This window comes from Bacillus rossius, chromosome 5 (assembly GCF_032445375.1).
Source record: "Bacillus rossius redtenbacheri isolate Brsri chromosome 5, Brsri_v3, whole genome shotgun sequence".
NCBI classification, from domain to species: domain Eukaryota; kingdom Metazoa; phylum Arthropoda; class Insecta; order Phasmatodea; family Bacillidae; genus Bacillus; species Bacillus rossius.
This window is the reverse complement of record NC_086333.1, coordinates 57,092,497-57,108,840: the sequence shown is the minus strand read 5'-3', so window position 1 is coordinate 57,108,840 and position 16,344 is coordinate 57,092,497. Positions and strand designations below refer to the sequence as shown.

The following is a 16,344-nucleotide window of genomic DNA, read 5'->3' as shown; positions in this document are numbered from 1 at the left end:
ACCAACAACGGGATCTTACGTTCCTTTTATCAAACACAATTAAATTTATAGGTCTTGAGAGAATAAATATCATAGCTGGTTCAGTTTGTTGCAAGAAGGTGGCATAGTTACGAATACAATTGTGACACATTTGGTACTGTTTTAGATATCGACCCTTGATGATTAATTCTCCCTCTTCATTTTCCTTACCCACTCATGGAGCCAATGAATGAATGAATGACTGAATCAGGTCATAACATTCCGACGTCGTCGAGGTCATCATCACAGGCTGATAAGGGGTGAAACGGTGAATTTCAAATCGCTGCGGGTTAAGGGGAAAGCAGAAACAACCTGAGAAAGCCACGGAAACGTCTGCCACATTAACTCCCTATGAAAACTCACTCAAGAGTTTCATCTAGCGCTCGTCACAGAACATCGCTTCGACATGAGCTGCTTTCGGTAGGCCTACACTTTGATCCACGGAAATTTCTCGCATTAATTTAGTCGCAAGTCAGAATGAAAACTTAACACACTCTCGCACTGTGTTCTTTATTGGACCGCAGTTATTTGGACACACCCCCTCTACGACCGTGAGCCAACGGTGCCCAGCCAGGAGAAAAGTAAGCGAATCAGGTAGTGCCAATCAACAAGGATAAAAATGCTGAGAAATCATCCAACGGGGAAAGCAAGCATGGGTGTTGGCATACCTGTGACCTTTAATTCCACCCTGAGTCCAGATGAACCCGCGAAATATCTGGGTTTCTAGGGTAGGCTACACGTGACTGAGAGACGACTAGGATTACCAGAAGGACCTCTCGTCTTTCTGTAGCCTCTTTGACAGTCCTGGTGTGTTTTCTCATACACCAGCAAGTGTCCTCGATTTTAAAAGGAGAGAAAGAAAAATACATGCGAAGCGTGTCTGAAACAGATTTCGCGAGAGCGATTTAGTTTGTTGGACGTGAGACAGATGCAATTAAATAGGATACGTTCATTAAAAATGCGACCAAATTTCATTTGCACGTTTTCTGTTACCTTACAGACGTTTCTTCATTTTGATGTATAACATCTTGGCTCTCGATGTAAGGCATTTAGTAGGAGTAGTTTCGTGAATGGAATGGAAGCGCAATCACGGTGCTGCCATCTGTGGCTGATGACGCGAACCATAAGTTGACAAAACCAAAGGGAAACTTTACAGTATTAACTTTTTGATGTAGATATTTTTATAATCAAATGGGCTCTATTTCACTGCAATTCCTTGTCAACAATCAGGTCCAAAGCCGGAGTTTCGTACTTTTAATAGTCTTTTTCACTTCTATCGGAGCAATTTCATTATATAGTTTAAAATTTCGGTCTGCAAACAGACGACGTAGCTGCTCCGGCAACGAATTCTAGTGGCAAGTGCGGAAACTACGCGTGATTCGCGTCATTGTTGAATATTCGATCATATTTCCCGTGTTTTAAGAAAAACTATGTTTGAATGACACAATTTTCGTCAGTATTATCTCGATAAACGTAATGCAGAAATAAACATAGCCATGCGTTGCACAAGGTGACAATACGCGTGGCAACTTGGTTTCCGAAAGGACGGGACCGCAGGAGCGAAGAAGGGAGCCTCACCGATGAGCACGGCCCCGGCGATCTCGAAGACGGTGGCCAGGCAGCACGCCTGCTTCACCGTCAGCACCTTGGAGCCGACGGACGTGCCGAACGAGTTGGCCACGTCGTTGGCGCCGATGCCGAAGGCCAGCACGAAGGCCACCACGAAGCCCACCACCACGATCCACAGCGCCTGCTCGCTGTACGGCTCCAGCATGGCTTCCCCGGAGGAGTCCGGACCAAGGGGTGCCCCCTCTCGGCGCTCAGGACGAGGACATCCCTCCTTCGACGACCGTGTCCTCAGCTCTCGCCGGGAACCCCCTTCCCATGTCTCCGAGAATAACTACTTTATCACAGACTGGCGCTTTCTCACTTTTTCAAGCTCGCTTTACCGAACTGCTCCACCTAACTCCAACACACTACCCTAACCTTTATTCCGTTACCAAAATAAATATCTCCACCATGAAAAAGATAAACTTTTTTTTTTTAGATTTTATTTCATGAACACAGAATACTAAGCCACGTTTCTTTACCCACCCGTACGCATCACCTCCATAAACTCTTTTAACTTCTTTAAAAATGATTTAGGCCATTAACAATATCTATACAATTATTATTATTATTTTTGTGCAAATGTTTTTTACGATCGGGACAGTTTGTTTCAAGTGACAAGCAGTTTTTTTTTTAAGTTACTTTCCTGTGTAGCCCCCTCTATCCCTTTTTTGTTTTCAGAAAACAAAAAAGGGAATCGAGATTTCCGCCGTTTTCAGCGGTTGTGCGGGGAAGAGCGACGGGCAGTTAGAACATTTAAGGTCGGGCGGGAAGTTGGATCGAATGTGGTCCTGCAACAAAACACAAACCGCGTAAACATTAGGTGTTAGTCAAAACACCAGGTTATTTGACAATAGGTTTAAATTCCATAGCCAAAGAAAAAAATATTAGACCAATGTATTACTACAAAGTGGTTACCACAGTTCCCACGCTCTTAAATAAAATATAGAAAATGAGACTGTGGTCAAATTTACGTTATTTTTAACCCATTGTAAACATTGAAATTAGTTCACAATTCACTACAATTTACTTTATGAAAATGTAACCTAGACTTTATTCATGCTTTCATTATGTACACACTGTACAGACATATTAGTTTTATAAATGTATTCCGAATTGTAGATTAAGAAGGTATACGTGTGTTCCCTAAAATTTAAATTATGTAAATATAAATGTAGGTCCGTGCACGTTTGGGGAAAAAAATAAATAAAATTTGAACACATGAATTAAAAAAAACAACTTATTTCCACTTGACACTTACACTTAACTGACATATGAGCCTACAGAAGTAGCTGTAAAGGCGCTTCACCCAAAATAATATTGCAGGTGGTGTAACACCTCACCACGCAAAACCCAAACTAACACAATGCCTCCACTGATACTTTGCAAAATTTTCCCAATTTCGCCATCACAATGGGTGTATAAATGCATATTGTACGATTATTAACGTGTTTCATATCCTGGAGTTTTCGATTCCGTAGGGGATACACGGAACAGAAAAATAATAAACAAAAAAATCGCCAACACGTTAGCAGAATTATTAATGGGGATGCTCAAGAATGCACGAGAGAGATAGAACTGAGATCTAGCCTTGGGTAAGACTGATGAAGAATCTATAAATTGTAACATCAACAGTAAGTTACACTATCAAATACTTGAATTTTCATGCAATATTCGTTTAACTCAGGGAACTCTCTCACTTTGGCTTGGTCTTTGTGTGGTGAAAATAAGGTGCATGAACATTACATATTATATTGTTACGAACGTGAGCAAGGCCGCGACACGTGCAGGTGCACAGCTGGCTGACATCATGTGGCCGCCGCAACATGAGACGTGCCGCGCGCGTCTGTAGATTACAAGGGTCGCCGCTTTTCCCCTCCTTCCCTCCGCTCGCCGCGCGGCGCCGATAACCTGATTTGACACCTGACAGCTGGGGAGTCCCGCGAGCCACCTGGCAGCTGCTGACACGTGAGATTTCTCGCGTTGGGTCGGCGCGGAATGACGCGACTGACCCCAGCCGCACTCGTGAATTCTAAAAGGCCGCCTGGGCCGATATATAAGCCCGGGACACCGGCCTCCGAGGGGAGTTCAGCTGGGAGCTGGGAGTTTTCCCGCGGCGGAGTTTCCAGGGCGATAGTGCCGCGGGTGCGGCAGAGCGGCGAAGTCCTTGGACGAAGGTTCCAGGGCAGGGAGTGAGTTGAGTGGAGTCGGGGAGTTTTCCCGCGGCGGAGTTCCCGCGCGATAGTGCCGCGCGTGTGGCGGAGCGGCGAAGTCCCTGGACAAAGGTTCCAGGGCGGAGAGTTCAGTTCCGGGCGAAAGTGTCGCGGGCACGGCGGAGTTCCGAGCGAAGCGTCGAGTGGAACCTCGGCGAAGGGATGTGCGACGGCAGCGGCGGAGTGTGGCGACGGAGTACCGCGACGGAGGTCCACGAGGGGTGCTGCGGCGAGAGTTGCGCTAGATGTGCGGCCCAGCGAGGTGTGCAGTGTGTAAGAACCGAGTGACTGGGGAAGCAACATTTTTAAGTGTAATTAATTATTAGGCATTTTATAAGATTATTTGTTAGTGAAGTAAGTAGTGGCAATAAATAAAACTGTGTGGTAACAAAATCTTTAATTGGGCATATCCTTTACGAACCCGATCGCAACAATATGTCGAGTGACATCCAAGAGACATTCTCATATTTGATTTTGTAGAATTTACTATTTAAATAAAAATAGGGATTTACATTTGATAGACGTGTATTTTTATAATATTCTTTCTTGACAACAAAACTTGGCTTAATGTTCAAACCAACAGTATAATACACGTTTATGTCTTATCGAAGATTCAAACCCGAAATGGCACAATTCCAAAGTTACCACAAAAGTCACATTGGAAATAATCAAATTCCTGGCTTTTTTCCTTGTGGCAAGGTTACAAAAATAATGATAAAGTTCACAACTGAGCCTATACATAAAATAACATACTGAAATTATTGAAGAAGTGAAAGCAGTGGCACAGAATATTTATGATTTTTCAACACTTCTCACTAAGTTAGTTTAAATGATAGCATCGACGGTACCACGCAAGAAGCGCCAATATCACAGATTGTTTTACTTTTCCAGAAAATAATAATTAAAAAACTTAAAAATGTACATGAAACGCCCTTTTTTTAATATAGCTGATTTTCAAACGATTATTTTTTTTCCTTTTGGCAGAACATCTATTAATCACCATAGAATGCTCCAGTACCCAGAAGTCAATTTTAATGTAGGCTATTATTGGCAATCTATTTGGCATCAATTTATGATACTAAAACATCTGACATCATCATAGAAGTTTGATGTCTATAATTACACAAGCTATCCGCCTCGCTTTTCACGGATGCGATCTACAATTATGCATGTTGTATATTTAAGAAGTAAGTACTTATAAATACCAAGCTCTCGAGAGTGGTGTTTTCAAAAATTGTATACATAACAGATACTTCCCATAACTAAATAATTTATTTTTAAACAATGTAGATAGCCTTTTTATTTCATGAGAGAACATAAACATATTTGGTTTAGAAATCGCATGTGAAAGTGCGACATACATCTGTCCACGACAAAATAAATATACGCAAATAAATCATAGTTTTTGAACCAATTTTGAAAGATAAAAATGGTTACTGTGGGCCATCCAATGATATTGCGGAATTTTCTGTAGTACCTTTTAAGACTTACAATACTGTAGTACATTTCGATGTATCTGTCATGCTTAAGTCAGCGTAAGCCACGTCATTTTACGACTTGATTAAAATACATCGAGATTTAACATGAATATTATAGTATTATACACATAAACCTTCCAGAAGAAATTGTCCAAATGATGGCGAAAAACACATGAAAAGCCACTGTGTAGTTAAGAAGAACTAAGCGAACAAACAGCTGATAGTGACTTTGATTAGTAATATTTAGAAACGTACAGCTGCGAGTTTTGATATATTACCCATTTTATAATTGTTAATGGTGTTGATATTGTTACCGACGCAAGGCAAGAAACTCCAGGAATGTCCAGTGACAGCTAACTGAGCTACAACTGCACCGGTTGTTTGACGTGCTGGGTTTGGTGGCGACTGCTCCCTTAGTGATCGCTACCAACACGAGCTCCCTAGAGCCACGGGGAAGTGGATACGTCAGTTCATCGCAATTTGGAAGTGTTTGAGAAGGAGCTATACAGATAGAGGCTGAGACAAACATCCCAGCATCACTACCAGTCACTCCCTCTTAAACCAGTCGGCTAAACTGGGGTTGGACTCAGAGGAGACATCACCCCCCCCCCCCTCAAAAATATAAGTATCACGGGGCGCTTAACCAAGTCTGTCACATCTCTGGGACGCCTCAGACGACCTTGGCCGTCTGTGAAGGCCCGTCTACAATTGCAATGTCCGACAGACACTGATCACTGAGTGGTCCACGTGACCTTCTGACATCATGCGTGATGTGGACGATGGTCCGAATCTCCCTAGTTCGAATATGTTGGTCAAAGTGAACTTTTCGTTCCCAATCTGTGTCCTTTTGTAGCACAGAAGAATAATTATTAACAATCGTAATATTTGCTATTTCCGGTTCCCATTTAAAATGGTAAACAAAAAAATAACGGACAACTATTAGAGCTTACTTTTACCTTACAGAATACAAGAATATTATTTGACCTCCCACAAATTTCCAAAAGTGTACTGAATTAAAATATTAGCTGAGTACACATTTAAAAAGCTTGAAAATAGTAAACAACAACAATTATTTAGTGGCTCTATATTTACTGCGCTCTGGTGACTAGTTTAGAAATCAGCAAATGAATACAGGGTTGTCTTCCATGTGACAGTGCGGCGACATTCACATGTTTTTCGGAGGCCCGAAGGCCAACGCACCCTCCTTCCGCCCCTCCCAAATGTGCGCCCTTTAAGGGTAGATTGGGAGTCTGCTTGCAGATCTGTATAGTCCAGAGCCCCTTCCTACTGAAACCACCAGATCCAGAAAACACGTCCCCTCCACCACTACAGCACCCGCTGGGCTAGAAGAGTGGCTTCACAGGAACCTGGAGGCTGAAATCCCCAGGTGGAGCTACGTCCGGGTAAGGGTTCAAGTCAGGTGCTTCCACAGCCCAGCGAACTAATTACCATGAGATTATATATATATATATTCCACTATATGTCCATTATATGTCCATTATATATTGATTATATGTCCATTATATGTCCATTATATTGATTATATATCCATTATATGCCCATTATATGTCCATTATACTTATTGCCAGACATGCTTCAGCACACTGCTACCCATCAGTAGGGACACCTGTATTTCGCGATTTAATTTCATGTCAAGGTATTTTACAAAACACTGTAGCTTTTTCTAAGAGTCATGGCAAATTGTGAGGGTGCAGCAGTACGGTGACCACATTCTCATTGGCCCCGTCAAGAGCGGGACGACACCTCTCACCGACCTCAGCCAATAATAACAGGAGAAAAGCTACAGTATTTTGTGAAATACCTTGACACGAAATACATGCACGAAATACATGTGTCCCTACCCATCAGTCATTCGCACCAGGACAAGGGCGCAGGTTCGGACCGCTGTCGAGCTCACCACTTCTCTCCGCGGAGAGACGCCGAGCAGGGAGCCCGCCGACTGGTGGCTGGGCCGGGCGCTGGCTCGCCTGACGCTAAGAGGTGCTCCGCTCTTCTGCCTCGGCGCAGCTCCGAGTGTCCGAACAGTCGCTCATTCTCCTCTGCAACACACCGCCACACACCGTCACAGCCGGCAGAGCGCCGCCGAGCATCGGCCGATAGGTGGGGCCGGGGCCGGATCTAGGGGGAGGGCAACCGGGGCGAAAGCCCCGGGGCCTCCACAAACGGAGGGGCCCCCCCCCCCCACAAATCCTTTGATATTCTTTTTTTCACCGTTTTACCTTTACCTACCGTACTTTGTACATACATGATTATATTATTGTTAAATATTAACATAAATATTCATTAACACTAAAATTTAATTTCATATAATTCTTGTCTCCGATTATATTTATGTATTTTTTTTTAAATACCAAGAGAATCTACTTGATTTCACAATAAATTATTTATTGGAAAACTCGACTGAAAAAAATTGTTCATTTTATTTGGAAAATAATTTGGAGCCAGGGGGCCTCCGCTCCTATGTTGCCCCGAGGCCTCCAGACCTCTAAATCCGGCCATGGGTGGGGCCATGTATTTTCGCAAAAAAAAAAAATATATATATATATTCATATATCTTTATAGGCTACTGTTTGTGCTGGATCCAAGATGGCCGCCGTGACTTCACAATCCAAAATGGCGGACTCCACGATCTCGATACTCGAGACATCTACCAGCCAACTTGAGAACCAAGATGGCGGCGTCTCTGGCAACTAATTTTTGAATTTGGCGCGCGATACTAGCGACATTTACCAGCCAACTTGAGAACCAAGATGGCGGCATGCGACACCTGCCTGCCGACTCCCTAACTAATATTTGAATTTGGCGCCATCTGGTAGTCTGTGCTGGAATTAAAGATGGCGATGGTATAATAATAATTTGAATTTCATGCATTTGGGAAGGCAAAGACACCCTCCCCCCTTTTATCATAAAACTTGACGTCAGTACGTGGCATATATAGATTATTTATTCCACCATATCCCAATTGGTCTCGTGGTCTAGTGGTCAAGGTTTCCGCCTCGTAACCAAGACATCCTGGACGTTTTCACGTCCCATGGATCGAATCCCAGCCTCGGCACTGAAAATATTTTAGTTAAAGAAAAAAATAAAATAATCCCTGCTGCTATCTGGTGGCGACCAACAGAACTATATGACGTCGCAAGATGGCTGCCTCCAGCAGACGGAAACAAGATGGCGGCCTGCAGCAGACGAAACAATATGGCGGCCACCAGCAGACGAAAACAAGATGGCGGCCACCAGCAGACGAAAAAAAGATGGCGGTTGATGTTTACATCGAATTTAAAAGTTCGAAAAAAAATTCAAATCCAAGATGGCGTCCGTGACACAAAGTGCAACGGTGACGTCACGATTCGAAGTTGGTGGAAATTTCTAGAAATACAAAATGGCGGATGGATTAGCATACAGATTGGCATGGATTAGGATAGATTAGCATACGGATTGGCATAGATTGGCAAGGTCAAGGTCAAAGGTCATGATGACGTCATCCAAGATGGCCGCCGATGACGTCATCCAAGATGGCGGCCGGCTCCTGGCTCCTGCGCCTGTTCTTGAACCCCCCTTTTCCAACTACTGTAACGGGACATTTTTTCGTGCGTACATGGCTGATGAACATAACGGGACACTTTTTCGTGTGTGCATGGTCGAAGGAAGTGACGTAATCCAACATGGGTGATGAAGCGAAGCCTTAAGGTGTCTGCCGCGGATCCCCGATCCCCCACCACCCACCGGTGCCCCCATACGAACCAAATACATCTACTAGCATAGTTTAAAAACCAAGAAATAATTCTTAAAAATGTAAGTTTTGAAAATATTAATTATAATAATAAATACAAATAATATCTGAGTAAGCTGATAAAGCTAAGCAAAACAAGTTTAAAACTTAATATTCTAGTAACCTTGAACAATTTTGAAGGCTTTTATTATATGAACAAAAATGAAATATATTTAATTTTGTAACAAAAAAATTTACTAGGGGAGATTTGAAATCGCAAAATATGTTTTTCTAGGTTTACAATGCCATGACCTAACTCCCTCTGCCACTTCTACCTTGAATATATTAAGCGAGAAAACTGTATGTGTACTTAGTCGTGTGTACTGGAATAACCGGCACTTAAACAGAAATTCGTAACGTATTTAAATTTACTTTAAGAATAATGTTATTAGTGCCTAAACAGTGGATGGGTGAATATCCAGCTTATACGGAACCTCGCTTCCAAGCCGCCATGTTTGCAAGCGAGTGGCCGATGGTGAGGTTAGGTTACGACAGTGAAAGTCGTGCTCTCGCGATCGGCGGCCAGTGAGAATCGAGACGCCACACCCAACAAACACGTGCAATCTTCCGGTGATTGTCAATTTACGATTGGGATCTACTTTCCGAGTAACTTTCAAACCCCCTTGTCGGGCGTATCGTCGGAAGACGTTTCACTGAAATCCTTATCTCGGTTCGTGTACGCATTCATCTCACTGGAGATCCGCAGCACAAATGTCGAGGTTTTCTGCGAACTGCGCGTTTACGTCGTTCGCTGGAAAGCGCCCTGCAGCGCTTCGGGTTATTTCCGAGCGTAACATTGAATGGCGACTCGTGCTCGTCTACAGTTGTGAGACTTATCATTCGCTAACACATGTACCGCGAATTACGAACAACCCCGAATACCGCGAATTACGAAACACCCTGAGTACCGCTCTGATGATTACACATGACATCTGAATCGGACAGAAATCAATGTGTCATCTCGCTGTGCCGTGAAGCGACGCAGAGACACCGCCGACCTGGCGCGTCAGACAATTCTATGAGTCGCCCCGAAAACATTTATCTCCACAATGTTCCAGTTGTGCGACAATCACACGGGTCATGTATTTCGGGCAGTTTCATTAGGCGTGCTCCTGACGGACTAGATGACGAGCCGAATAGCACATTCTGTCGTCCAAGCGTGGCATTTTCAAGTGAATACGTACGGTCAATCAAAGACTGGCCTGACGTCGGAATCGCAACGGAGTGACGAACAACGACGCGAATTGACAGAAATCATCGCGTTATTGATAACATGCGGTTTTCACCCGAGTGACGAACACAATCAAACACTTGTATGTGAAATGTTTCTGACAATTTTCCTCGTAGTACCATCATGTTTCCCATTATTAAGCTCGAAAATTGACCCAAAACTTAAAATTTCGCTTCTGAGAAAAATTACCAATATTTGAAATGCTGTATCTCGAGAACTATGTGAAGTACAGAGCTACAGTTGAGCTCAATTGTCACACATTTAGTATTCTTTAAAAAAAAGTAACAGTGAGTTTTTCGCTATCACATATACTATTGGAATTACAAGCTAAAAACAAAAAAAAAGTGAAAATTTAGCTGTTTTTTGCGAATATCTCAAAACGCACCCGGAAAGTTTGTTGGATAACTCCAGATTCGGATTCAGCACCCCAAAAGGAACACAAGGAATGATAAATAAAACCGACTATTGTATTTTTTGCAACGTGAATCTACCATTTGCCTGTATTATGTAGAAATAACAGTAAATTTACCTTTAAATAAACGAAGAGTTCATCGTAGTCTCAGATAACTGGATCTTCGTAGAATATACGTCGGATCCCGACTTCCGAAATGTATATTTCATTGTAAGCAAAATAAACATACGTGTGGAAAAAAGAGGAAGTTTTTGCTGTAGACTCAAAACGTTTTTGAATTTTTTTGTTAGACTAATAAGATTATTATTTATGATTCACCCATAAAGTAGGTGAACTCAACAGCCTTAAATTTACGAAGGAATCCGCAAAATAAACACACGTGTGGAAAAAAGAGGAAGTTTTTGCTGTAGACTCAAAACGTTTTTGAATTTTTTTGTTAGACTAATAAGATTATTATTTATGATTCACCCATAAAGTAGGTGAACTCAACAGCCTTAAATTTACGAAGGAATCATTTAAGATTATCAACACACTCTTTCACACACATATTGGCTATATCATCAATACAAATTCAACATACATTCACCATCATTGACACACGTTCCAACACATCTTCACCATCATCGATACACAATTCGACCCATTAACACGCACCAAAACACATTTGTACAATGTACTAAGATCCCTGAATCATTTGTAACCAGTGTCCTTTGTAATATCAAGGTGAAAATTTCTAACAGTGTACATAAGCAGAACACATACGACATCCGCCAATGTTCATAAATTTTCTATTGACCTTTTGAGAGACTACGTACATACCAAATTTTAAGTTAAATTCGAAAGAAAAAAAAATCGCTGTGAATGGACACATTAAAAATATTTCGCCTGCAAATTTAGTAAACAAGGCCTTAGAACATATATAGAAATTATATTATTGTAAATAAAAATTTCTAACCATCATTCAAAAACAAAACGTTGACATGTTTTTTTTTTACAGTAACGTCGTATCACACACACACACACAATCGGAGAGTCTGCAGCGCCCGAGAATCTTGTCGCGCGGACGTCGCAGACGAGCCGAACGTGATTGGCCAAGGAAGGATGTTATTCGCGTCACGTGACCTGCGCCTTGTCGCGCGCGTGGTTCTGCCCGCCGGGTCCACACGGGGTCGGTCGAGCTGCTGAGCGCCCGGTCCACTCGCCTCCGGGATGGTCCGGAATCGATTCCCGGCGGGTGAGGCCCGGACAAGTTGTTCACAAGCGGGATCACGTGGCGGACGTTTCCGTCAGCCCTGACGTGTTCTGACGTGTACACGGCTTATAAATAGAGACCTGCAAAATTCGCGGTTTCGATGGGCCTTCAGGATAGACTGCACATACACCTGTACACTAGGGAAAATAACACAAGTTCATTGGCTGCCGACTTGTAAGTCGTCTCAGCTGGTTTGTCTGTGATTCGATCCTTCTTTGGTTGAGGATTTATAACTGGTTGAGATTCGTCCAGATGAACAGTAAGTCAATAGCAAAATTATCTAAGAGGTATATGTGTTTGAATTCTAGCCTATCACCGAATGAATCCGCGAATTTTGCAGGTCTCTACTTATAAATCTAGATGCAAGTTTGAGAATTAGAGTGCAACGGAAATAAGATGGATTTTTAAACGTTATAAAATACAAAACCGTGCTAGTACATCGAGTTGCACGTATACAGAATGATTCTGAGCTCGGCCGAAAAATTCGTCTGCAGGTTCATGACGACAAAATAAGTTGAAAACATCTATAGGACTTACGGTCTAAAGTGCTTCCCAAGGCTGGCATACTTCTTTGAAGTTGGGACGGAACAAAATTTTTATTGTAAACTAGCTCATTTCCGGCATGCGTTGCAATTCATCTTTCAATAATTTTTTTTTTTTTTGTTATTTGTGTGAAGTAGGTACACAAATAGGTACAAAGTATCTCTATCCTCTCCCTATATATCTTCCTCCATAAATATCTCTATATATCTCTATCTTTCTATCGCTCTCTATCTAGGTATATTTATATCTCTATACATCTATCTATAAATTTTTATCCACACCTCTCCACAACATAATCTTTCTATATCTCAATCCATCTCTCTCTCTCTCTATATATATATATATATATATATATATATATATATATATACATACACACACACTCTCTCTCTCTCTCTCTATATATATATATATATATATATATATATATATATATAAAACTCTATGTCGATACCTGGGTTGCGGGGTCATAGCGGCACGCACGGGCAAACCACGCTTACATTGATTATATAGAGTATTTAAAAACATAGCATAAACACAGCATAAATAAGCGGGTAAGAATTCTAACCCAGTATTACTGCGTATACTATGTGTAGTGATACAGCTGTTTTCATGAAAAATGTACAAATTTGCAAATATCTGTAATTTTACAGTAAAATTACAGCGTATGAATATTCGTAAAAAAAAACTCGTCATGAAGATCATGATGAAAAATATGTTAACAATACATTAGCGAATGTTTCTAGCGTCAGACGTCATTAGAACAAGACAAAAAAAATAACGAATGTTTAGTTATTCAGGTGGGAAGGTGCGGATGGGGGTTGATAGTTGGGGAGATGGGGTAGTTATCATTTAGAATTTTATAAAGGGGCTCGCATAATCAGGGGTGAATCTGCGTCAGTGAGGCGGGATGATAGCTACGACCTTCGCTGGTGCTTCTAGGCGCAAAAATGTGGACTGGCGGGCAGACTTCTCGTCGTGCATTGGCAGCTACGACACTTGAGCGGTAGCCGTAACATTATACGGCGGAGAGATGAAGATTGAGGGTGTAATGCAAGTCCCTTGAGTGATATCAAGCATCTGTACCTGGAGTTTTGTGTCTTAAAAATTATCGCGAAAATATATTTTTTCAGCCATTTCCACTCTACTACTATAAATACAGTTTGATACATTTCAGCGTATTTTCAAATAGGTCTAGTAAGAATGCATCACCTCGGATGTCTTGAGCAGTGGTTTCTTCTGAAGCTGCGCCCGGGTGTAGGCGGGGGCAGTAACGCGGCCAAGACTGCGCACGTCCACTCCTCGACTTCTTACCGCCGAGGTAGGAACATCGCGCGCGGAGCAGATGGGCGGCAGCGGCGGAGGGAACAGCGCCCCGCCTGCACTATGTTACCGTCGCGGGATTGGCCTTCCGGAGAAGGGATGAGGCAGGCAGGAGGTTGTCTGGGGTCGTACTGCGGCCATCATGGGCGTCGCAAGGATATATATTTTTTTTTGGGGGGGGGGGGGGGGGGACTGCAATTGATTTACCTTTTGAGGAATATCCATCCCCTGGAGAAAAAAAAAGCTGGGGGTCTGGGGGTCCTCCCCCGGGAACATTTGGGGTTTGAAGGTGCAAAAAGGTGGTTTTTAGGCATTTTTCTTTTCTAAATATTCAAATTATAGTTGGTTGCAATATATAATTTATTTTTTATAAAAAAAATTTTTCAGAGAACAAATTTGTAAAAACACAGTGCTCACATTACCACGATTGGACTAAATGCACCATGCGCAACATATGGGTTGTATCACAGAAATAATATTTTTAATATAACTACGAAACTCAATATATTATTGGAGGGGACGAAATTGAAGACTTTTATTATGGGGAGGGGGACGTGTCCCCCCCCCCCCCGGTTACGACGCCCATGGCGGCCATCAACTCGGGCTCTGTACGGACGTGCGCACGGGCTGGTGCCAGGCTTGGTGCCAGGACGTGGTTGTTTATGCTATGTTTGAAATATAAACTGGCTTCTCTTTAGGTTCTTAAATATTACTTATGGAAGTGATAAATCATTTTACAAACTATCAAATACAGTCATACGAATGATTATATTCAAATCACCTGCGAAAAAAAAATTTTTAGATGAAAAATGGTTCGAGTAAGCCAAAATAAATAATAGTTGATAATTTCCTGACACAAATGTTTGGTTACCCTACACCTCTTTCCTACTTGCTGACCTCATAATTACAATAGCGGACGGTGATCGAATTTATAAATACGTAAATTAGCATTGTGTGATTTGGAAGGATTCGGTTATAACGCACTTATTAACTTGTTTCGTACTCACAACAACGTTCCAACGAGATAAGCATGAACCATTTTGAAAAGTTTTTATTAAGTTTCATTGTGAAAATCTCGTTCTATGTTTAACATAAAATTTAAATGCTTCAAAAGCAACAATACTAAAAAATAGGGATGGGCCAATAAAATCCTCAAATACCACGAAATCATTAGTATTCTAAGGATTCGATATTCGAGGAAAAAAGATTCGAAGAAATAGATAAGAGGAATTGAAATAAATTAAAAATTTCAACATTTATAACCTATATTACCATTCCCCAAGATAATGTAATTTTAAAATGCAATTATATAAATGAAATTACGATATGTATGGATCCTGGAAATTTTTTATTATGAATTAAACATTGAAAGGGTTAATGTTTCAACACCAAAGTAAATATTATTCACTTATTGTTTCGTTTTTGAATCTTGAGACCTAGAATAGAATTCGGATTCGAGGGTGTATATGAAGTACTCATTGGGATTCGAATTCGAAAAAAAAAGTAGGCTCCAACCTATCACAAAAAAAAATTACCAGTAATAAATTACTTCTTGGCTTTTCGATTAAAACCACGTCCGCAGTAATGTTGATTGTTCCCGACGTTTGGGCGTGCCTCGTTGTAGCAATCTTAGACGATAATTTACAACTGAAGGCTTGGATGTCCCCTTTAAAATAACGTGTCAGAATACCAGGCCTTTAGTTGTTAATTACCAGCAGTTAGTGACTCTGGCCATGAAAGCCTACGATATGTATTACTCCGGTTAATACACAGAAGAAGATGTTATGTACTTTTACAAAAAGATTCCTTTGCAAAACACTTGCCAAGAAATAGTCTGTATTACAGCAATAAATATATCGTAACTTTGTACAACACATAGCTATGGTTATTTGTGGATATATAATATACCATTTTCGATTTTCTGATAATTTTATATTTCAACCGATTGTCATTCAAGCAAAGCTTGGGAAACCCCTGGAAAAGATAGTCTGATATTTAATAATTTGAATTTATTTTGTTTTAATAAGCTTATTCATGTGCGCAGTTAATACTAAAAAGGTACGTATTCAGGGAACGGTTTACAAATAATTGGAGGTACTGGGGCATCACAAAAAACATAAATGCCCTAGTAATAATATTAATGCGAACACTATTTTGTAGTGATACAATTGTTTTTTTTTCTGTGGATGTACAAATGTACAAATATCTGTAATTTTACATTAATATTTATGTTTCGCTTACAAAAAAAATTACAGCGTAAGTTCTTTGAACGATTCCAGCAGCGGGGAGGACTAATTTATATCATTACTATGGGCATACGCTAATGCTAGTTTTAACTGTATGTCTGTGCCTGATGACGGGGACATATCGCAGTTACCCGAAGCTTTGCAACTAATTTGTCTCTGAAAGACTACTGTGTTAATCCTTGCTGTTGTCGGTGTGTTGTCAAAATACCCATTTAATTTAATCGCTGGGT

The 16,344-nt window shown here is 41.3% G+C and overlaps 1 protein-coding gene across 2 annotated transcripts in view; it reads right to left on the bottom strand.

The window, feature by feature from the left end:
• The window catches only part of LOC134531827 (sodium-dependent phosphate transporter 1-A), a 128,095-nt gene that overhangs the window by 36,552 nt on the left and 75,199 nt on the right, over positions 1 to 16,344 (bottom strand). For both annotated transcript variants that reach the window (XM_063367790.1, XM_063367791.1), the window contains exons 2-3: positions 7,236 to 7,377; positions 1,597 to 2,417 (exon numbers count right to left, since the gene is read on the bottom strand). In XM_063367790.1, the coding sequence (XP_063223860.1) occupies positions 1,597 to 1,792 (196 nt within the window). In that variant the 5' untranslated portion in view covers positions 1,793 to 2,417; positions 7,236 to 7,377. The remainder of the gene's footprint in view (positions 1 to 1,596; positions 2,418 to 7,235; positions 7,378 to 16,344) is intronic.